The sequence below is a fragment of the Arachis hypogaea genome, chromosome 1 (genome assembly GCF_003086295.3).
Source record: "Arachis hypogaea cultivar Tifrunner chromosome 1, arahy.Tifrunner.gnm2.J5K5, whole genome shotgun sequence".
In the NCBI taxonomy this organism is placed as follows: Eukaryota; Viridiplantae; Streptophyta; class Magnoliopsida; order Fabales; family Fabaceae; genus Arachis; species Arachis hypogaea.
Genome location: NC_092036.1, coordinates 109,599,164 through 109,623,437, shown reverse-complemented (window position 1 = coordinate 109,623,437; position 24,274 = coordinate 109,599,164). Strand labels below are relative to the sequence as shown.

At 29.6% G+C, this 24,274-nt stretch overlaps 1 protein-coding gene across 1 annotated transcript; it reads left to right on the top strand.

The window, feature by feature from the left end:
• Positions 1-531: 531 nt before the first annotated feature.
• Positions 532-2,640, top strand: LOC112709413 (cytochrome P450 78A5). The gene is made up of 2 exons (XM_025761300.3): positions 532-1,642; positions 1,732-2,640. Exons 1-2 carry the CDS (start codon positions 656-658, stop codon positions 2,329-2,331), a joined length of 1,587 nt encoding a protein of 528 aa, XP_025617085.1. The 5' UTR covers positions 532-655; the 3' UTR covers positions 2,332-2,640.
• The last annotated feature ends 21,634 nt before the right edge of the window (positions 2,641-24,274 follow it).

Below are 24,274 nucleotides of genomic sequence, written 5' to 3'. Positions count from 1 at the left end.
TTTGGGTAAAGAGTTTAATTAAGCTCCTTTTGGGTAAATAATTTAATTAAATTTTTTTTAAAAAATAGTTTAAATAATAAATATTTATATTAATTGTAACTTATAAATAAATTATTTTGTATCTAGTTTTTTAATTCTAAAAGTGTTTATTTTTAAAAAAATATAATAAAAAAAATTTTATTATAAAAAAAGTAAATTTTTTTAAAAATATAACATTTTTACAATTTTATTTTAAAATTACATCGGACACTAATAATATATATTTTTATAAGTTAAAAATAAAAAATTACTTATAAACCTATACAAATAGGCAAAGTGTAGTTTTATTAGAAAAATAAAAGTATCTATAAAAATGCATTATTCAAATATATTTGTTTTTTTAATTAAAAATTGAGAGAAAAAACACTTATTTTAAAAAGATTATTATTAAAAGGTTATAAAAGTAAAAATAATAATAAAAAGGAGATTACATCATGATATATGCATGCGAATAATTACGATATAAATGATGATGAGATCTCGTAATTAATTAAGGGTAGGTAAGGTTTATATGAGTGCCTCTTCATTGTCCAGCATCTCTATATAAATACTTTCCCACACCTTTGCTCTTCAACAATTCCATCCACTCTAAAAAAATTGAAGAATACACACAATAATGTCATCATCACAACTATGCTCTATGCTTCTCCCACCTTCACTTTGTTTTGCATCACTCAACTTTCATGTCTTCCTTTCTCTCCTTCTATTGCTTCTTGTTTTCAACTTTTGGTTGGTCCCTGGTGGTCTTGCTTGGGCTCTCTCCAAGTTCCGTTTAGAATCACCACGTGCCGATAATACTAATAACAACAACAAAAGATCGATTCCTGGACCTTCAGGTCTTCCAGTTCTTGGCCTTGTTTCGGCCTTCACTGGAACCTTAACTCACAGGGTATTGGCTAACTTGGCCGAAACATTTAAGGCCAAGAACTTGATGGCATTTTCCATTGGGGTGACCCGGTTTGTTATCTCCACAAACCCTAACACGGCCAAAGAGATTCTTAACAGTTCAGCTTTCGCTGATCGACCTATCAAAGAATCAGCTTACGAGCTTCTCTTCCACCGTGCAATGGGGTTCGCTCCTTATGGCGAATACTGGAGGAACCTTAGAAGAATCGCCACCGTTCATTTGTTCTCTCCACGGAGGATCGCTGCTAGCGGTGAGTTCAGAGCTAGAGTTGGTGAGCACATGGTGAAAGAAATGGTTGGTTTGATGGAGAAGAAGAGTGAGGTTAAGGTTAGAGAGGTGTTGCATTTAGGATCGTTAAACAATGTGATGATGAGTGTGTTTGGGAAAAGCTATGAGTTTGGTGAAGGTGGTAATGGGTGTAAGCTTGAAGAGTTGGTGAAAGAAGGGTATGATCTGCTTGGTGTTTTCAATTGGAGTGACCACTTCCCTTTCTTGGGTTGGTTGGATTTGCAAGGTGTCAGAAAGAGGTGTAGGAATCTAGTAGCGAAAGTGGATGATTTTGTTGGAAATATCATATTGGAACATAGAATGAAAAGGGTTGCCAAGGATGAAGCCTTTGATGACTTTGTTGACGTGTTACTAGATTTGGAAAAACAGAGCAAGCTTCAGCACTCTGATATGGTTGCTATTCTTTGGGTGAGTCTGTGACGTTATTAAGTGAATATGATATTCTGAATTGTTATATAATTTAATATATTTTACTGAATTTTTTTAATTTATTTCAGGAAATGATATTTAGAGGGACTGATACAGTAGCAATTCTTTTGGAATGGATTCTAGCAAGGATGGTATTGCACCCTGAAATCCAAGCAAAAGCTCAATCTGAAATTGACTCTGTAGTTGGGTATGATCGTACAATCAATGATTTAGATCTTCAAAATCTACCATACCTACGTGCCATAGTGAAAGAAACCCTAAGAATGCACCCACCAGGCCCACTGCTATCATGGGCGAGGCTTGCAATCCACGACACACAAGTGGGCGCCCACATGATTCCAGCTGGCACAACGGCAATGGTGAACATGTGGGGCATCACGCATGACAAAGAAGTTTGGTGTGAGCCAGAAGAATTCAAGCCAGAGAGGTTCATAGAAGAAGAGGTTCAAATAATGGGGTCTGATCTTAGGGTTGCACCATTTGGTTCTGGAAGAAGGGTGTGTCCTGGCAAGGCTATGGGCTTGGCTACTGTGGAGCTTTGGCTTGCTATATTCCTTCAAACATTCAAATGGATTCCTACAAATCATGTTGACTTATCTGAGTGCTTGAAACTTTCGCTTGAGATGAAGTCACCTCTTTTTGCTAAGCTTATTCCAAGATTTGGTTAATTATTTACTTTTTGTTTGCTGAGATTTAAATTAAACGTGGGCTATGCTTTTTTTGGTTTTTTTTGGGAACTATTAGTGTTTATTGGGAAAGGTTTGATCATGAATAATTTTTTTTTTTAATTAAAAAAATGAATTGTGGACATGTATCTGCTGAGTATATTTCTTGTCCATTTAATTATATAAAAAAGTTGAGTAATTGTCTTTTATGTTATTAAAATTTTGCTTCTTTGCATATCAAATTGTAATGGAGTTTGAGAATGTGAAATTTGAAAATTTCAATAGATATTTCTATTTTGTAATTTGTATGTATGATGTATTATCATGTATATGTTTTATCATTTATACTCGCGGTATATAGTATTTTTTTTTTTTTTATTAAAAGCTTGGCACTTCATTGGCCTCGGTTATTTAGTACAATTTAATTATTCATTAAGGTATTTAGGATACATAATATTTTGATTGTATCAACCATATTGTGTGCATTCTTTTACAATTTAATTCAGATCTATAAATGCAATTATAGTGGAAAGAAGCAGGAATAATTATATTCCATGATTAAAATGACGTGTTTTTTTAAGATACGACATATTTTGTATATAATTAAGAATAATTTGGATTTTGTAACATGCTAATTTTGCACAAATATTATTATATAATTAATAATCATTAAGTATTTAGTTTAGAGTACATTTGTATTCTAAATTTGATAAATAATAATTAAATTAATTAAATTTAATTTGTTAAAATTTTTTAATAAAATATTAAATTTGGAGTACGAATGTATTCTAAACTAAAAGTAATAATTATTAATTATATAACAGATTTAATACTAAAACATTCCATTATATTATATTTTATTTGTATCCATGTTTTATAAATAGAAGTTTTAAGGCATGTCATCTAAGAATAGTTCAATTGATGTATAAAGTTAGACTAATTTTCTTATCTCACACGCGGTTCCATATCCCAAATATATATATAACGAAAAAAAAAAAGAAAAAAAAGCATTAATGGAAGCAGTTGGTGCATATTACTAGGTAATACTACTTTCTTCTCATCGTCTTTTTATTTCTAACGAAAAGTCACTAATAAATATTAATAAATATAATTTACAACTACATAGAAAGGAGTGATATATGAATAATTATCATCTCTTGATCAATCAATAGAATGAATTAATGATCACGCATGCATGTGTCAATTTCATTTGATGATACATTATTATTCATGTGAAAATGCAATCTTATCCTTTTGGGTCTCTATAATCTGTGTAGTTATGGGAACAGTCTAAGGTTATGGTAACAGCCAATAAGATAATTTGATTGATGAATAAAGTAGTTATGTATCATTATTGATGAATATGAAAAGCTAGTTTTGTCATCTTTTCAAAAAGGAGGATTTGTTAATTCCATCAGAACAAGTTGCCTAACCCTAAAAAGATTTGTGCAGGTTGGTTCCAATTCCCATGCGACTTGAACTATCATTATTATTGCGTCTTTTTCTTATTTGTCTTTAATTTGTTTGGAAACGAAGTGTTGATCCAAGAAAAACCTTTCTTAAAAATATATATTATTAAAAAAAAAACAAACAAATTAAATTATTAAGATTAGGGTAAATCAATTAAAAGTTTTGGATTTTTAGTTTTCATAATTTTAATAAAAAAGTAATTAAATTAATTGATGGTCAACTTTTTAAAATTTAAATTATTAATATAAAATATAATATTTATTTAATTAACCAAAAATACTAGTAAAAAATATTTAAAATAAACTCTCAAAATTTACACACCATACAAATACATATTCATGAATAATTCAATTATTCGATCAAAATTGATGTCGCTTGATTATATTAGTTTTATACCTGATAGATAATAGGATGTAATTAGATCAGATCAAATTTAATTAAATCCAACACTAATTGATTCGAATATAAATTTTAGAATTAAAAAATTCGAGCCAACTCGATTACTATATTAAAATTATATTAATTTAAAAAATAAAAATATAATAATATACAGCTCTATCTTTTTTTCAAGTCAAATTGTAATATTTATTTAACTATAATATAATTTTAATTATATATTACTCTATTTTTTTTATTATGACATATTGTTTACATAATATTTTTATATATTTTTTATTTTTTTAAATTTTATTTTTAATCGAATATCTAATCATCTAAACTTATCCAACTTGAATTTAATCAGTTCAAATTGGTTTGCATCAACTTACAAAAAACTTTATATTTAAACCAATCTAAACTAATCAAAATTTAATTAATTCTCATTTTTTTAAATTCAAACTAACTGGCCGGCCGTAAACACCCCTAACAAAATGCTATATATTGAAATCAAATTTACGAAAATTAAATTCAACTTATTAACAATCAAACTTATTTATAAAATTTAAACTTAACTTACTAAAATTTTATGAGTTAATTAGAATTTACGAGTTCGCTCAAATAACATAAATACAATCTATATTTTTATATAAATAAATTATAATTTATACATAAAAACTACCAATTATATATATTGTTTATCTATTTATATCATCTATCAAATCATATATAAAAAAGATTATTATAAAATTTTATATCAAAACATTAATATATATTATTTCTCTTTTATTATAAATAATTTAATTAGACTTATCATGTTATAGTTTAACATCTATTTAAGCTACAATAAAATCAACGAAGATATTAAAAAATTTGATATGACAAAAATATAAAAAACAATACATCGTCATGTATTTAACAAATATGAAAGTTATAATTATGTGGGTATGAACTCAAATTCAGATTTAAATTCGATTCACAAGCTTATGACCTTAATTTATTGAACATTTAACAAATAGAATTTGAGCTCGTTTATGAGTTAATTTGATTCACTTATAATATTTTCTCTCTTTTTGTTTCATTTTTTTTTTGCTTTTTTTTTTGCTTTTTTTTGCTTTTTTTGGCTAAACATGCATAAGACCAAAATCATTTAATAGGACAATATATAATTTTTGCATTATCTCTAATGTTTGTGACTGTTTTTTTTTTTTAAATATTCCTAACGCTTAATTTTATTTAATTTTATTTTTAATATTTTTTATTTATTTGTTTCAAAATTTCCCTAGACGACTTTAACCCATCTAAAACATTAGGAACGAAACTAAAAATGTCCAATAGTAGTTTTAACCTAAATTGTAAACATAAGATATGCAATTAAATAAAAATTTAAAATTTTAGAGATAAAATTAAATAACATTAAATATTAAAGATATTCTTAAAAAAAAGTTGCAAACGTTAAAAAATATAATTATATATTTTTTCATTCTAAGTTATTATAAATATCTACAACAACTTGCTTTTTGATTGATTCCTAAGTATAGGTTATGAACTTGCTTGTGCATGTTGATCATCATCATGAGAATTTCACCTTTTTTCTCGGTGGTTTTAATCAAAATGATTGAGGAATAAGAACCTTACAATAATGCAACTATAAAATGGGCCTGTGATCTCTTTAATTTGCAAGATCCACATATCCCTTTCTCCAATCTCCAGAATATATATTGTAAATTAAATGATAATTGAATATGTGCCTATAGAAAGCTTTGCTCCTTTCTAGTTCACCCATAAGGAAATTAAGTAATATAGTATTTCTTGTTATTATTTATTAATTAGTTATTTCTATCTGCATCTATCAAATGCAACTTGCTTTGGACCTGCCTTCTTTTTTGTTATTTTCTGTTGAGTGCAGTTTCTTTTCCTTTATAGCCGATTCCCTCTCTCTTTCATCACTCCATATTCTTTTCTTCCTCTTCTTCCTCCTCAAGAATCACAACCAGGAGAATAGCTACCATATCATATACATTATTGCTCATCAACCAATATGCTAATAATAATAATAATAATAATAATAATAATAATAATAATAATAATAATAATAATAATAATCACAAATAGACGATTCGTGTCTTCTATATATGTCGTGTAAGGTATTATTATTATTATTATTATTATTATTATTATTATTATTATTATTATTATTATTTAAAGTATGATCTTCTATATAAGAGACCTAATCTTTTTTTTCATTCATATACAAGAATAAAATTCGAAATCTCAACTTTAAAAAAATAAAAAACGTTCAAATATGTACTGCTTATTTTAATCTAACCATGTTACGCATATACAAAAAAATAACTCTCTAAATAGAATGCACATTAAAATATAAAATACACATTAAAAATGAATTACACAATAAATATATATATACAGTTATGGATCCAAAAAATTTTAATAGTGGAAACAAAATTTATATATTATGATAATAATTTTTATAATAAAAATAGTATATGTATATAAAAAATTAAATATTAAATTATCTATTAACCACTATATATCTGTGTATAAATATATATATATATATATATATATATATATATATATATATATTATTTAACTTATTTTTAATGTGTATTTTATATATATTTCAATATATATTTTATATGGATAGTTATTTTTTATGTATATATAGCATGATTATTGTTATAATTATATTTTATTATTGTAAAATACGATTAGCCTTCAAAATATCTAATATATAAATTAAAATACTAAAATAATAATTTAAATAATAATATATAATTTAAAATTCTATTATTTTAGGTTTTATATTTTTAAAAAATTAAGTAATTTTTCTTTTAACACTACCATCAAAATTTCTCTCTTTCTATATATTACTAAACAATTATTTAAAAATTCACTTTCCATCGCAATTAGAAGCTGACTCTTATTGATATTTATAGTTAAAAAAGTTCTTTAATACAGTTGATATTAATACAGTTGCTATACAAAAATTAAAGCTAATTTTAGAAAAGGATAAATAATATTCTTGAGTTGATTTTTAAGAAAGAACACTAATTTCGTTTAAGTATGAGAATTGATCATTCTAGCGAATATCTAATAAAAAATTTTTAAATTAACAATTAAGTACCAATAATTGAGTAAAAAATTATTGTAGAGTCAAATTTAATAATCTAATAGAAACAAATAAATATTATTATCATGTACTACTTAAAAAAATTTTAAATTGTAGTGAGATACTTGCCCCCACAACTTTACACTTGGATCCGTCCCTATATATATATATATATATATATATATATATATATATATATATATATATATATATATATATATATATATATATATATATTTATTTAATAATTTAAATGTGCATATAGCATTTTTAAATTCCGCCTCTTTGATTTTGATCGAGTTATTAGGAATATAATAAATTTTCTTACATGAAAATTTACTTAATCCAGTCACATAACCTATTATTATTATTATTATTATTATTATTATTATTATTATTTGTCAAATATACACCATATTTAATATAGAGAAATATTAAGAAATTAATATTTTTTATTAAATATTAGTCAATATTTAATTAATACATTTTATTTTTTATTTTTTTACTGTTAGAATTTAAATTTAGGATTTAGAATATAATACTTGGTGTTTATAATATTAACCCAGTATTGCCAAAAAAAAAATTTTGTTTCGTTGCTCTTCAATAAAGTATGTAGGTGAAAGTTCAACTCGTTCTTACATTAGTACCAATCAACTCCGAGGGTGGTTGCTGACGACCTTCACAAAAATCTTTGGGGGCCAAACATATTTTTAACACAAATGATAGCAAAATCAAATTAGAATATAGTTTAAAATACTTTTTACATTCAATAAATACATTAAATTTTAATTTTAAATTTTTTGTTTAATGAATATTGTTTTTCTAGAAATCTTACCAAAATTTGACGTTTATTAGTCAAATTCATCAAGTTATCGACAAATTATAAGATAAAATTTAAAGAGTAATATTAATATGATAAATTAATTTTTAAAGATAAAAAGTATATAGAAAATCTCAATATTATTATATTACGTATATACTAAAATTAGCCACTACAGTTAGTCACCAATATAAAATATATGTTAGAATATAAATATACATTGAAAATAAATTAAACCATATATATATTTATACACAAATATATTGATAACTGATTTTAGTGACCGATTTTAGTGTACAAATAATATTTTTGTATTATTTTATGTTATTTCAATAACTTGAAATCATAAAAAATAAAAGATTTACGTTAATAAATCAGGACAACAAAAATTTTAAAAAGAATGACTTTATAAGACTATATACTAGCTATTTGAATATTGTTGAAAATGTGATTTGAACTCACAAATCCATAAAAGAAAAATCTTAACTTTAGTAAACCAAATAATCAATAATAAAGACTACTCTTATGCTATCATATCTATAACTAATAAATTTTAAACATTTTGAGCTAATGAAGCTCTGTCATTAATTCATTATAGATAGATGTGGTCTATATATATATAGCCCCTTATTTATTTATTTATTTATTTTTGGTGAGAAAGCGGGGTCTAGGATCCCAAAAAAATAAAAATGAAGAGAATCCTCTCGAAAGGAGAATACCTACAGTATCTAGCATAAGAGAATTAATTACATTAAGAGGTGTAGCTTCAAGAACATGAAGTTTAAAGAGAAGGTTATGCCTTTTTTTTTTTGCGAGAATGTCCATCACAGAGTTAACTTCACATACACTACAAGAAAATAGAATTATTTTGACACTTTATTTTTTAACATCATAATTAAATGTCAAAATTAATATATATTTTTGACAAATATCACAAATGTCAAATTTTTTATATTTTCTTGACGAAAAATTTGACCGTAGAAAATTACTCCTTAATTTTGACACTCATTTGTTTTCAATTTATTCTACTATTTTTTCTCTTCTTTGGGTTCTGTTAATTTTGACATCACACTATTCTCAGTTTAGGATTATACTACTCATTCTTTATCTTCAAAATCTCAATTTATTCTTTAGTTTCAAGATCACATCTCATTCTTTATTAAAATTTTTAGTTGAGAATATTTTATAGTCAATAAGTGTCAAAATAAATAGTATTTTTGACAATTAATAAGTATCACAGAAAATATGTTCTCAAAATTTTCTAACAAATTATTTTTGACAGCCAATATTTATCAAAATAAGATTTAATTTTTTTTCACAATCGCTTATATGTTAAAAATACTATTTTTGACAAAACTTTTATTAACATATTTTCATAATTAAAATAGTGACAAAATTTGTTTTTTTGACAAATTTTAATTTTCTTTTACACATTATAACCCTAAAAAATAATCTATATTATTGTAGTGATAAGGTATGTGACTATTAGACATTATGAATACACTCAGCAAAAATACCAATGTCAGCAACAAGAGGGACGCACATATGTGTAGCAAGATAGTTTTTCTTAACAAAATTAATAGTCGCTGAAGAGTTAGACTCAACCATTAAATTAGTGAAATTGTTTGCGCTAACAATTTGAAGTTCATGGATTATCCCCAAAGTTCTACATGCGTAATAGAGCAATTGTCCAAGTTAGAGGTGAAACCTTTAACAAATTGGCCAAGCTGATTTCAGAACATCCCTCCGCACACAACACTATTAACTTGAGACAAAAAAAAAAAACCATCGACGTTAAGCTTGATAAGCCTATCCACTGAAGTACTCCATTTAATAGCTTGTTCTTGATTCCTTTGGTCCTGTCGAAGACAAATAGGGACTTTGATGACTTTGGAAATCTTTGCAAATCGTGCATTTACCTGCTCCACTCTATGATAAGAAACAATAGTGTCTCCTTCAAAAATAAGTCTTTTCCTGAAGTACTAAATGGAAGAGATAATAACCCCGAACAGACAGGGCCAATTTTCTTTGGTAGTAAGGTTATGGATCAGCCAGTCATTCATATTAAAATCAAAGAAGTTCTTCAGACTATCATCTATCTTGAGGGAGAGCTAAATACTAGCAGCATACCCACAATCCCTAAGAACATGTAAGCCAGTTTTCTCTTGCAGAGGGCATCTTGGATAAGATCCTCTTCCTGTAAAGTGGCGTCTTCTTCTTTCGACATTTGTGAGGATGGCATGGTGCGAGACCAACCAAAGGCAGGTTCGAATGCGTTTTGGACCCTTCCACTTTCAAAAAAGATTGCGTAGTCTATTCGAATTTGTTAGTTTACCGATCAGTTTCTGGTAAGCCGATTTTATCTCAAAGGTCTTGTCTGAGAAAAATCTTCACGCCATAAGGTCCGTATTCTTCCAAGATGAACCTGGGGGGGGGGGGGGGGACGACATCAACAATTTTTTTTATCAACTCCTCTGCTAGCCAAATTCCTTTCATCCCAGTTTCCTAAAAGAGTAAGAAATTCCATCAAATTATTATTCGTGTTAATTTTAACACTAACCTAGTTAGCATATTGACTAAGACAGCCAACGTCCGAGATCCAGTTATGGTTCCAGAAGTTAATCTTAGACTATCCCCTATTTGCCAAATGTAGTTTTTTTGGACGTCAGGCCATGCTTCACATATTCCTTTTCAAAGGTTGGACTCATTCCTTCTCCTCTCCACCTTAGGGATAGTATCATTTTCACACCCATATTTGGATCGGAGAACTTTGTCCCACAGATAATCTTTTCTTTCAATAAGGCCCTAACCCACCTTTGTCATAAAGGCATGGTTCATATTACTCATATAACGTATACCCAGTCCTCCTGTGTTCTTAGGTGCACAAACTTTGTTCTTGCTTAGAAGGTGGATTTTCTTTGACCTCTCAATATTGTCCCAAAGGAATCCTCTGCATTTACGATCAATAGCATTACAAGTAGAGGAAGGTAAAAGAGCAGACTGCATGTATAATAAAAAATAGTAGAGAGAACATATTTCACCAGAGTACATCTCCCTGCAAGAGTAGGAACGCCCAGATATTTACTAAGATCCTCGGTTCTAGAGAATCCCAAAGACTCGCTTATCACATTATGACCAACATTCATAGAGAAGAAAACTCTAGTCTTGTCATGGCTAACTTTTTGACCGGAGCTTTCACAAAAAGTATTGAGGCATTTATTAATAATACCTGCTTGATCAAGGCTAGCCTCTACGAACAGAATAAGATCGTCAGCAAAGCAGAGGTGAGAGATATTGGGAGATTCCCGCTTAATGCAAATGGGTTTCCAGAAGCCATGGTGAACAACCACATTAATAAGCTGAGACAAGCGTTCAATACGCAAAACAAAAATGTATGGTGATATAGGATCACCCTGTTGAATCCCTCTAGTAGGAGAGAACTCATTAAGCTCCTCACGATTCCATAAAATTTCTCATATTTACAATAGAAATGCATGATAGAATAAGGTTAATAATATGAGTCAGAAGGCTGATATCCATAGAGTATCCTTAATGAAACTCCATTTAATCTTATTGTATGCTTTCTCAAGATCGATCTTGATATCCATCCAACCTCTATGGCCCTTCTTATTTCGCATGGAGTGTATGACTTCTTGAAAAATGGCAATGTTATCCGTGCTCTGCCTCCCAGGTATGAAACTACATTGTGTCGGCGCCACTAGCTTGTCCATTAGCCTTCTTATGCGATTGGCTAAGATCTTAATTACCACTTTGTATGTAACATTGCATAGACTTATCGGACACAATTGTCGAAGGCTAGTTACCAGACCAGTCTTCAGGATAAGGGTTAATAAGGTCTCGTTAATCTCTTCAAGGAGTCCCATTAGAGTCAAGGAGCGAGGTCACTTTATTTTTTCTTTTTTCTGATCATGGTTGAACAATGGAAGTATTTAGTGTTGCGATCGCCAAACTTGATTCATTTTCATCTTGACTTTTGGTACCATAATAATTCTTCCTGAGCAAGCACATTCTCATATTCTTTGCAAAGACTAGTGCAAAGTTTCTCCAAAAAATCATTTCTACCCTGAGAGAGGCTAGAGGTAATGCCCTGAAGTCTTCTGAGAAGTGTCCTTTTCCTTTTAATTATATCCCCAAAAACATTTGTGTTCCATTCCTTCAAAGAATCTCTGAAGTTGTTGATGCCTTCAGACCAGAATTTTTGCATATCCCATGAACTCTTTACCAAATTTTTAAAGTCTGGATGAGAGAGTCAAGTAGCAGTAAAATGAAATAGTCTTCTTTGCCTATTATTCATACCAGTGTTAGTAAGTTGAAGACAGAGGGGTGCATGGTCCGATTTAAACATGGGCAGATGTTTAATAACAGCATTCGAAAAAGTAATCTGCCAATCCAAATTAGTCAAACCTCTATCCAATTATTCAATAAGATTTTCTCTTCTCCACATAAAGGGCCAACCCGTATAGCCAATGTCAACAAGCTTGCAATCAGACACACAACTTTGAAACTCAGAGCAGGCTCCTTTCTCAACCTTGTTAGAACCTCCACTCCTTTCATAATCATGTAACATAGCCTTAAAATCTCTGAGAATACACCAAAGGATATTGATATTATCAGATAGACTGCGAATACTATTCCAAAGATGCCTTCTAGTTAAACACTGGGGGATACCGCACACTACCGAAAGTAACCAGGGATCATAGTTAATACCAAATACCTTGAGGTGGATTGGTATGTTCAAGAACATCAACCTTTGAGATAGAGGATTCCCATAAGCACCTAAATCTACCCGAGTGACCAGCCGTTTCGACCACAAAGGAGTTGTCTAACCCAAATTTACTTCTTATAAATTCACCCCCTGTTCCACTAGTGTGAGTTTCCATAAGAATGATAAAATTTGAATCATATTCTCTTCTAATGTCACGAATTGAGGACGGAAACATTCTACCTCCCGCACCCCTGCAATTCCAAGTTATAATATTCATTAAGCCAAAGACAGTTAGAGTGTCACCGAGGATGATCACTAGTGTAGGATAGATGTCTGGGCTTCCAACTTCGATGAAGCAAGACGAATATCTATGTTTCTCGCACTTCCATCTTCGGAGTCTGTTATCAACGCATCAGATAGTCTTTCCCTGTTAACATTCCTGTTCTGTTCCATATCTCATGGTTGGGGGAGGATCGAGGCACCAAACCAGGGCCTCATCGAATTATTCCAAACAAGAAAGTCTTCTATGGACGAATGTGCACTCTTTGTCGCCAAGAAAGCTTTGTATTGTTCTCGCCCAAATTGCCACATGTACTCTGAGACAACATCTTGCATAGCTTCAACCTTTGGATTCTTCTTCTTTGGAGTATGTGCTAGCGCTATCTTGGATGTTCTAGGGGTTTTCAAGGCTTGCTTATTGCTTACCTTTGGATTGGGCTGAACTCCTTTAACACTAGGCTGAGACCCAGGTTTGGCGGTAATTGCTTTTTTTCCTGTTTTGGGATTTTTGCCCACACCTAATCTTAGAATTTTTTTTAACTGTGGGCTGTACTATCTCCTTATCATTATGGGCTTTAGTGGGTTCAGGCCGTACTTTAATAATAGCATTTGATTCCTCCCTCTCATACATATCATTTACGTCTGTGATGAGTGCCCCTTCCTCTTGCAATGCATTGAACCGAGATCCCATCTCAACATGGCGAGGATCTTCACTAATAACTATATCTTGATTAGCATTTAAATATATCACTTGATTCTTTCTTCTAAATTCGGGATTGGTTGGACCCTTTTTCTTGCTAATTGGTCGTTTGACCATCATCCATGGCTCAAAATTAGGTAGTGCTTGATCATACTGTAATTGTTGCTGATTATCCGATTCTTAGATCTTTTCTTTTTGGTCTCATTATCTTCCGGCTTTTGGCTTCCCTGACTGGTGTTAGCCTCCATCGCCATTCGACTTTTCTGGTTTATTCCGTGATCTTGCGGTGATTTAGTGCACTATTCCGATCGATGGCCATATTTTTCACAGGAAAAGAAAATTTGATAGAGCCCTTCGTATTCAATATTCAACACTAAACCAAGGATAGAAATACCGGAAATTAATTGTTTAGCCAAGTCGATCTTAACACAGATACGGGCAAAGCTGCCCCTAGAGTGGATTGAAGTAGTGCGATCAATCTTGAGCATGTGACCTAAGGTAGAACCCACAATCCATAAGAACTTGTGGTTATACAGTTCAATAGGGATATTAGGAATACGAATCCAAGCTACGATCTTTCTGACAGCCCTTTCTGACTCTAGAAAGAATGGTCTCTAACGTTGAACAATTAAATAATGCCCTCCCACCATCCATGGTCCTTCCAAAAGAGCATGAGAATAATCCGCTTCATCTATAAAATAAATAAAACAATAGTCACGATCCATGTCAACAACATTAATCTTGCCTTTATTCGCATAGTCTCTTCCAAGACGTTGCTCCATGAAACTGAGGCTGACTCTTTTCCCTAAAACCTTGACGATGAGTGCGAATTTCCATGGTTTACACCATTCTTCGGAGTCATCCTAAGAAACAGGAATCTTGGAGCATGGATCAAACGGTTTAGCCTCTTGATCTTCCTTCTCAGCATCATTATACCACATATCCTCTAAATCATGAGTATTTCAAAGTATCTTCATCGATTGGGTTATCCTCCATAGCATCTCTAGGACAACTAGGACCCATCGGTGTGAGGAGAGATTCCTTGTACGACACTTTGTTTGAGCCATGAGGAGCACCTTCACTTGGATATGCAATCTCCATTATGTCGTCCCTAAGTTGATGAAGATCAACATGCCCTCTAGTTTTGACTTATTTAGTACTTCGTTCAACCAAATCCTCCACTTGTCTTGAAACTCTAGTAGAGTTTTTTTTTTCGACATTATTTGTAATGGGTCTCCCTTTTTTATTCACTTAATCAAGAGATTAAGGGTTTGAATTTCACATTAAAGTTGGACAACAACTTATAATCAATCCTTACTGTCATTAATATATATTTTAAAAATAAAAATAAAAATATTTAACAAACATATGTATAACCTTTTTAGACATATGTTAAAATTATCAATTAATTAAAAAAAATTATAGAAAATATAAAGTTTAATTTTTTAATATATTTATTATATATTTATTAAAATAAAAAATTTAAAAAACTTTTACTAATAATAATACTGATACAAATTAGTTAAACTCATAAAAAATAACCCTGATCAATGCATCATATCTCTAACAGAAATCTAGCATACCACATAGATTAATTATCTATCTATCTATCTATAAAATATGAAAGTTTAGTGTATAATTCTATCTTCTCATTTTATTCTTATTTTCTATAACAATTGATTATCTATCTATCTATCTATCTATAAAGAAAATATGAAAGTTTGGTGTCTAAATCTATCTTCTCATTTTATTCCTATTTTCTATAACAATATATAAAGAAGATAAAAAATTTAGTGTTCTATTCTATCTTCCTATTTTACTCCTACTGCTATAATTCAAAAATGATTAGTTATTCTTTGAACTTATACAAAATTACAAAAGTCGCGTTCTGTAGTAGTTATTATATGCAAAACTATTACAAAAGTCACGTTGTCTAACCGTTTTTATAATTATTGAAATTTATATATAAATATTTATTTATTTATTTTGAATACTCTATTTTTTATTTTAAAAGTGTTGAATATTTTTTATTTTTTTTATAATGTAAATAGTAACCTTTTATTTTATTTAGAGGTAAATACTAAATCAGTATCCAAAAGATTCTGGCGCTGAGAAAATTGTATCTCATTATTGTTATTGACAAAATGGTACCTGAATGATTTAAAAAATTGACAAGTGTATCCTCATGCTCGCCGGACCACAGCTCGGTGAGGACGATGCTGAGCTGGCCACCAATTTTTGCTGACAAGATAAGTTCAATTTTAGTTGAAATAAATAAATCATCAACCTAGCTGAAAAATTCCTAATTGAAATTGATTTTGCCCTAAATCAAATGGATTTGCCCTGAGCTCTAATTAGGTACCCTTGTTACTAGTTACTGACTTACTGTTACTAAGTGTATTTCCCATTGTTTCACTACGAGTAAAACTGAAAGGTCACATAGACAGTGAGAGACGTTGTTATAAAAGCTTAGTGCGAAGAAGAACGAAACGACGTGAGAGACATTATCGAATCTGGAGCTTCAAATGTAAGGGATTGCAAGTGGCATCATCGCGACTCCATTCTTCGTTGTGAATGACCCTACGAAGAGGTAGGTTTTGCTTCTTTCCATGGGTTTATGTACGTTGCCTTTGTGGACAACCTTATGATAATTTTGATTGTTTTAGTAGTGCACCATTTTTGTTATTTATTTTCTGTGCTTATAACTTCTTGTTTATTCATTGTATCTTTTCTCTACTATTTTTAGATGGATCGTCTAGTTACATTTGTGTATCATCACATGGGTGCCTTGAAAAGGGGACGAGATGGTAATGTGATATACGACGGGAGTTTAGTAACTGAGATACATAGGGTGAATGTGGAGACGTGTAATTTATTTTTTATTGTGGACTTATTTCTAGACTTGGATTACCCTGGATATAATGAAGTGTATTGGCTAGAACCTGGTTTAGATTTAGCTAAGGGTCTAAGAGTGCTTAGGACGGATGCTGAAGTGATGAGGATGTGTGAGAATGCTCTGAAGAATGATAACACTGTCCATTTTTTTTTTGATTACCCTATTGATGCCAACCCTGATATTGTTGACGAAGATGTGGCGTCTGATGGTAGTAGTGAAAGTGTGTATGAAATCAATCCACCTATTGATAATGTGAATAAAGATAAAGTGACTAATAAGATAGTTGGTGAGTCTAATGAGAGAGAGAATGAAGTTGTGAGTGAGGTTACTATTGAAGTTAATGAGTTGAATAAAGGTAAGAGTGGTGTTGTGAATGAAATTGTGACAGAAGTTGTGAATGAAGTCACTGTTGAAGTTAATGAGTTGAATAAAGGTGTGAGTGTTGTTGTGAATGAAGATGTGAATGAAGTGAATGGGGATAAAGACACTGAAATGGCATTAGCTCCAAAGAAGGGTGTTAAGAGGGTTAGAAAGAGGCATCTAAGACCACCACCAAATGGTTCATCCCAACAAAGAAGAGCTGGTGAAACTGGACAAGCTGAAGGTGATTCTGGACAAGTTGATATAGTAGATGAAGCCACACATGAGGATAATGCTAATGATGCTAATGAAGGTGCTGATTTTGGTCATCTAATTGTGGATGACTTGATGCCGGAAGAAGTGGTTACAAAAAACACAACAGGTAAACCTTTTGTTTTTGTTTACTTAGAGCATATCTCAATAAACATTGTATCATTGCATAACTTGGAGAAGATGCTTACCTATCTTAACTGATTTTATAATAGATAATGTTATACAAACAAATGAGAAGACAAATACAAGAAGAAATCATCCAAAGCCTCAACCGTCTGGATAGAGAATTGTACCTGGAAAGGATGATGAAACATCAAGGGTAGAGGTGCCTAACCCGAATAGAGAAGATGAAGACAGTGGACTTGAGATGTATCAATAGGAGTCTGAAGAACTATGTAGCCCTCCTGGATCTAATGATAAAGAGGAACCTGTATTTCCTCAACATAATCCCAACACACCATATGAAAAAATTACTCTGGAGTTGAACATGGAGTTCGAGATCATATACCACTTCAAAGCAGCAATGTAGAAGTACGACATACAAAATGGGAAACAGGTATTCTATCTTAGGAACGAAAAGAAGAGGTGCAGAGTGATATGCTATGACTCTGACTGTCTTTGGCTGTGTTACTGTGTTAGGACTAACTATCTGTCCTCATTTCAGATTAAGACATTTGTAGATGAATATACGTGTCCGAGAAGCAACAACAGTAAATCAATCACATGTACTTAGGTTGTTGAAAAGCTGGTGTCAAAGCTCAGAATCCATCCCAACATGTTACAGAAGAAGGCACAGAAGATACCATTTTGACATAGTCCCATTACATGAGTGATAATTTTAATTTCTATAGTAATAACTATTTTTTTATTATAATATTGAGATTGGACATTTTTTATTTAATTTATACTGATAATAATATTTTATTTTGTTTAATATCTAATAAATTAAACGAAAAATAGAAATTTAGTGTCTAATTCTTTCTTTTTATTTTATCCCTGTCACTGTAATCTAAAACAGCATGTGCAGTTATTCGGTAAAATTATACAAAAGTCACGTTCTATAGTAATTTTCTGACCTTTTTTTCTTCCTGTATCTATATATGAAAACCCAATCTATATAATAATCCTAGGTCCATAACTTCCACCAAATTTTTTTTTCTTCCCTTTAATATTGTGATACATTTGAAACATTCATCTATTGAACAACGAATATTAGTTAATTTTAGTATCGCTTATACTCTTTCAATCACCGTCCTTCTTCTCCTCTCAATAATAGTTTGCCTCTACTTAATTGCTCAAAAATATCATATGTATGCGTTCTCCCTTGCGCCATTGTTTGTTTATACTTCTATACGGTATATCTTACATGGTGAATAAATATGTGTAAAAATTTTCTAAAAAATGTTGGATATTTATTTATTTATATTTTTATTTAATTTATGTGACAAGAAATAATATTTTATTTTATTTAATATCTAATAAATTTAGACTATAATTTTTAAAAATTTTCTTTAACATGGTTGAATTGAAATATTTTCATTGTATAATTGACAATTTTAATTTTTATAATAATTGTCAGTAGTGTCTTGTCAAGTTTCGTCTTCATCAAATAATGTTTATAGTCTTTAATTTATCATATCACAAATTTAGTATATGTACAGATAATAAATTCGCCTAACGTGTAACTTAAAAAACAAACAGATAATGATGTTAATATATTAAATAGATAAATATTTATTTATTTATTTTTAAAATTCTAATTTTATTTATTTATTTTAAAAGCGTTGGATATTTTATATTTAATTTATACTGTAAATAATAATATTTTATTTTATTTAATACATAATAAATTTAGACAACAACAAAAATTATATGTGTACCCGATATATTTGACCATTTACATATATATTAAATCGTATTAACACAAAATCAAAGAGAGAAGTAAAATTTTTCTTTTGTAGGAAAGAATTTAACAATGAATATTTTTAAAATAAATACAAATAAGAATTAAGAATTACGTCAAAACATTAAGTATTTTTTAAAAATAATTTTTTAAATCAATAAATATTTTAAAAATTAAGAATTACTAAAAAAGTTCTTATAGTTTATTTTATATTATTTTATTAATATAAAATAAAAAAAACATGATAGCTAATAAAAAAATAATTGACCGAAAAGATTTATCATATTTTATATATCATGATGTTATTACTTATACATGTATATTTAGTTATGTGGTGAAATGATAATCTTTTTTATTATTATTTCAATGTAAATGACAATAGCATAGTCATTTAAATAAAATTAGACACTCATATTATATACGATGTCAGAAAAAATAAATTAAAAAACTTTTAAATAGATAATAACATGAAATAAAAAATATTATTTTTTGTGACAAAATTTGATCTACATATAACATACCTATTTAGATTTGGCTGTATAATAGTATATCAACCTAACAAATTAGATTGGGACTAAAATGAGGAATATAAAATCTAACATAAATATCAACGAATAACGTTAAAACATATGTTTTCTTTAAAATTCTAACTCAAATCTAATAGTAAAGAGAATAGAATTAAAAAAATGAAAAATAAGAGAGCAATTTGGAGGCATCGAAAAAAGAGATGGTTATTAGTTATATTATTCTATAAATATTACTTAGAAGTGTCTTAAAATTAAAATACTTATTGAAAAATTTAAAATTTTTTATTTTTAAAATATTTATAAATGTCAAAATCTCATCTTTTCTATAAGTTTTTAAATTTAATCATTGATAGATGAATTCTAAATATAAAAATAATTTTACATATATATCTAATTATATATTGTTAAAACAATAAAAATAATTATTATTTATTTATATTTACTACTTAAATAGTCATAAAAAGAAGCTAATTTAGCTTTCTATTTTTTTACTATTTATAGAAAAATGAAAGCTTTTTTATATTCAGATGTATATATTTTGATCTAACACTTTTAAAAGATAAAGATAAAGATAAATATCTATGACATTTAAGTATAATTTATTTTTTATAAATAATTAACTTATATTTTATTTTATATTTAATTTTTTAATAAGATAGATATATGTTTTTTGTGTACTTTTATAATTTAGTATTTTAAAGATCTTTAATTTTTAAGTGATTTTATTTTCAAAACAATTAATGATATAAATAAGATTACGACAATATTAAAATAATAAAAAATACTTAATTAAAAAATTGAAAGATAAATAATATATTAAAAATGAAACAAAATTAATTTTATAAAAACAATAAAAAGTGGCTGCTACTTGTGAGGTCGCTAGTTATAATAATCATGCTACACATATATTAAAAATTAACTATCAATTAAATCAATTTTAAAGTATAAAATATATATTAAAATTGAGTTATATATATAATATATATATATTTATATACAAATATATCTTACTAATTTAGTAGTTTGTTTATATATATATATATATATATCATTTTTATTATTATTATTATTATTGAGAAATTAAAGGTTAATTTGGTCTAAGATTCCAATTCAATTAATTGAGAGTTTATGCAGTGTTGTGAACCAAGTAAAAGGAAACAAGAATAATAGCTAAACCAATAATGTCCTTATGGGATATATATATATGGACCAACTTCATGACCACCTGCCCAATATTCCACCAGCAAAAAGCATACTTGAAGTATAGCCATATCTAATAAATAACAAGATGTGTTATATATATCTGCTTTCAATTCAAAAACAAAGTTTAAATTAAATCTTCAAGTCGATCTCGCAATTCGTTTAGTTTAAGAAGTGAATGAAACAAAATACTAAAACAGAAACTGAAATAATCAATACACAATTAATACTAAATTACGAGCAAATATTATTATTTTAGATAAGTATTTGACCAACAAAAATTTATATTTATATTATTTAAATTCAGTGGTAGAATCTCATAATAAGAAAGAAGGATAATGATCTTCTTAATTTTAATTTTTCACATGTAAATTTTATTTTAGTCTTTTTTAAAATTTTATTTTATTGTGTAAATATTTTTTATTCCTTCTAATATTTTATCTAATTTCATCCTTCTTTAAATTTACACATATAAGTCAACACAATTTATATCTATATTTATCAAAATTTATACATATAAATTAATAAAATTTATTTATTAAAAATAATTTAATATTTATACTAATTAAATATTAGTCAAAATTGATAAAAATGTTGGTCCAAAAGTTTCTGTAAACAATAACAGTAGAAGAACTTGTGACTTAAAAAAACCTGCGCTGTCTCGTCCACTATGATGAATAACCTAGGGGCATTAAAATCTACCAATTAAGAAAACCTAGGGCATAAAATCCCTAGCTAAATAGCACCAGAGCATATGAACGAATCATATCATCATGATCTTCATATTGTACTAATGAATTATGAATTGATCAAGTGATTAAAAAGAACCAAATTCTGATTAATCTCTTTTTGTATTGCACGCGCCTTAATCAAAAGCGAACAATGCGTGCATATACATGTGGCAGATTTATTAACCATGTTTCACCATCATATCAGGCTAGCTGAACATTGAAGAAGAAAATTAAAGGTACTTCCTTCCTAATATGCTCTCTTAGCTTCAATTATAGTAGTGCTTTTTTAAGTTATATATAATACGAGTATAATTATATGATGATCGTATAATAATGATACGCATCTGAGTATTTAACTAAACTAATAAGAATCACAATTATTGATTGTATGTTTGGATCTCATCATATAGCTAGCTAGCTAGGAGCAATGGCCGCCAATCGAATCATGCTTTAATACAAAAAGTTGTGTGTTACATATATATTAGTACTTTTTTTTCCTTCCAGATTTTGGCATGCGTCGTGGTTCATGCTTAGAAACCTTCTTTTGTACACTACGGCGACCCTAGTTGTCTAACATATGCACAATGTAAATAAAGTGTGATATAGATATATAATATAATGTGATGTGATACGATATCATATGATACCAAGTGGTTAACTATGCGTTGCAGCATTATAATCATGATCATAATCATAAGAGAAAGTATAGCTAGAGAAATAATCATAATTGTGAACAATGTGAACATTAGACTAAAAAAAATGTGAAATTAAAATTAAAAATTAGATTATTAATTAATTATTTAATTTTAAATGTTAGAAACAAGAGACTCAGAGAGTAATCTGAAAAGTGTATTATTGAGTTGTGATCAAAGGTACAATATACAAAGAGTATTTATAGGTGCTAAATGAATCAAATTAAAGTAATAAAAACATAGAATCCTACAATTAATGTACAGATATACTATATAAATATAGATGATACTAATTGATTCTAATGATTATCTAAATTGATTCTAATGATTCTCTAATATTCTCCCTCAAACTCAAGTGGGAGCTAAAGAGACCAACTTGAGTTTGGATAACAAAGCCCGAAAACGAGTCGGGTGATGAGCTTTCGTGAAGATATCAGCAGTCTGATTCAGTGTTCCAACATCAATGAGACGAACAGCATCAATAAGAATACGTTGCCAAACAAAATGATAATCAATCTCAATGTGTTTGGTGCGTTCATGAAACACATCATTATGGGCAATCTGAATAGCACTGCGGTTATCACAAAAAACATTAGTAGGAGACGACTGAGGAGCACTCAGATCTTCGAGAAGCCAACAAACTGAGATAACCTCAGCAGTGGTGTCAGCGAGGACACGGTATTCAGCTTCTGTGCTTGAGCGAGCGCTAAAGGTTTGCTTCTTAGCACGCCAAGAAATGAGAGTGTCGCCAAGGAACAAACAGTAACCAGTAGTGGAACGACGATCAGTGGGATCACCAACCCAATCAGCATTGGAGTATGCCTGAAGAGTTAAAGAGGAATGGGCAGGAAAATAAAGGCCATGAAATAGAGTGCCTTTGACGTAGCGAAGAATGCGCAGAACTGCCGCATAGTGAGTACGAGGAGCTGACAAGAACTGGCTGAGAACATGAACTGGATAGGCAATGTCTGGTCGGGTGACAGTCAAGTAGACGAGACCGCCAACTAACTGTCAATAGAGAGTCGGATTATCCAAAGCAGTGCCATTCATAGGGGTAAATCGAATATTAGGCTCAATAGGAGTAGACTCTGTGCGACTATCTGTAATCCCAGCGCGAGCAAGAAGATCTGAAGCATACTTAGCCTGAGAGAGATAGATGCCATCATCTGTGGAGATGACCTCGAGACCAAGAAAATAGCTGAGAGAACCAAGATCTTTAATCTCAAAGGTATGGTGAAGTAAGGTCTTCAGATCAGAGATATCGTCAACATCATCTCCAGTAATGATCATGTCATCAACATATAAAAGTAGAAGGACAACTCCACGTTTGCTTTTACGAATGAAGAGGGCATTCTCATAAGGACTAGAAGTGAAACCAAGATTGCATATGGTAGTGCTGAACTTGTCAAACCATTCACGAGGAGCTTGCTTAAGTCCATAAAGTGCCTTGCGAAAGAGACAAACCTTACGAGAAGGACAAGGATATCCCGGAGGTGGTTTCATATAGACTTTCTGTTTCAAGTCTCCATTAAGAAATGCATTCTTCACATCCATCTGACTGAGAGACCATTTTTTAACTGCGGCAATGGCAACAAGAGCTCTAACAAATGTAAGGCGAGCAACAGGAGTAAAAGTCTCTTCATAATCAATACCATACTCTTGCATGCAACCTTGAGCAACCAAGCGTGCCTTATAACGGTCAATAGAGCCATCAGAGCGAGTTTTGATCTTGTATACCCATCTACTGCCCACAACTTCCTGATCAAAAGGAGGATCAACCAAATCCCAAGTATGTGCTTTTTCAAGTGCCTGTATTTCTTCCTGCATTGCTTTTTGCCAATTTGGATTTGTGGAGGCTTCT

What these genes read in the sequence shown, in the direction of transcription:
- LOC112709413 (XM_025761300.3), top strand. Translation starts at nt 656, where the DNA reads ATGTCATCATCACAACTATGCTCTATGCTTCTCCCACCTTCACTTTGT. An exon ending in ATATGGTTGCTATTCTTTGG is followed by an intron (nt 1,643 to 1,731) that starts GTGAGTCTGTGA and finishes AATTTATTTCAG; the next exon opens with GAAATGATATTTAGAGGGAC.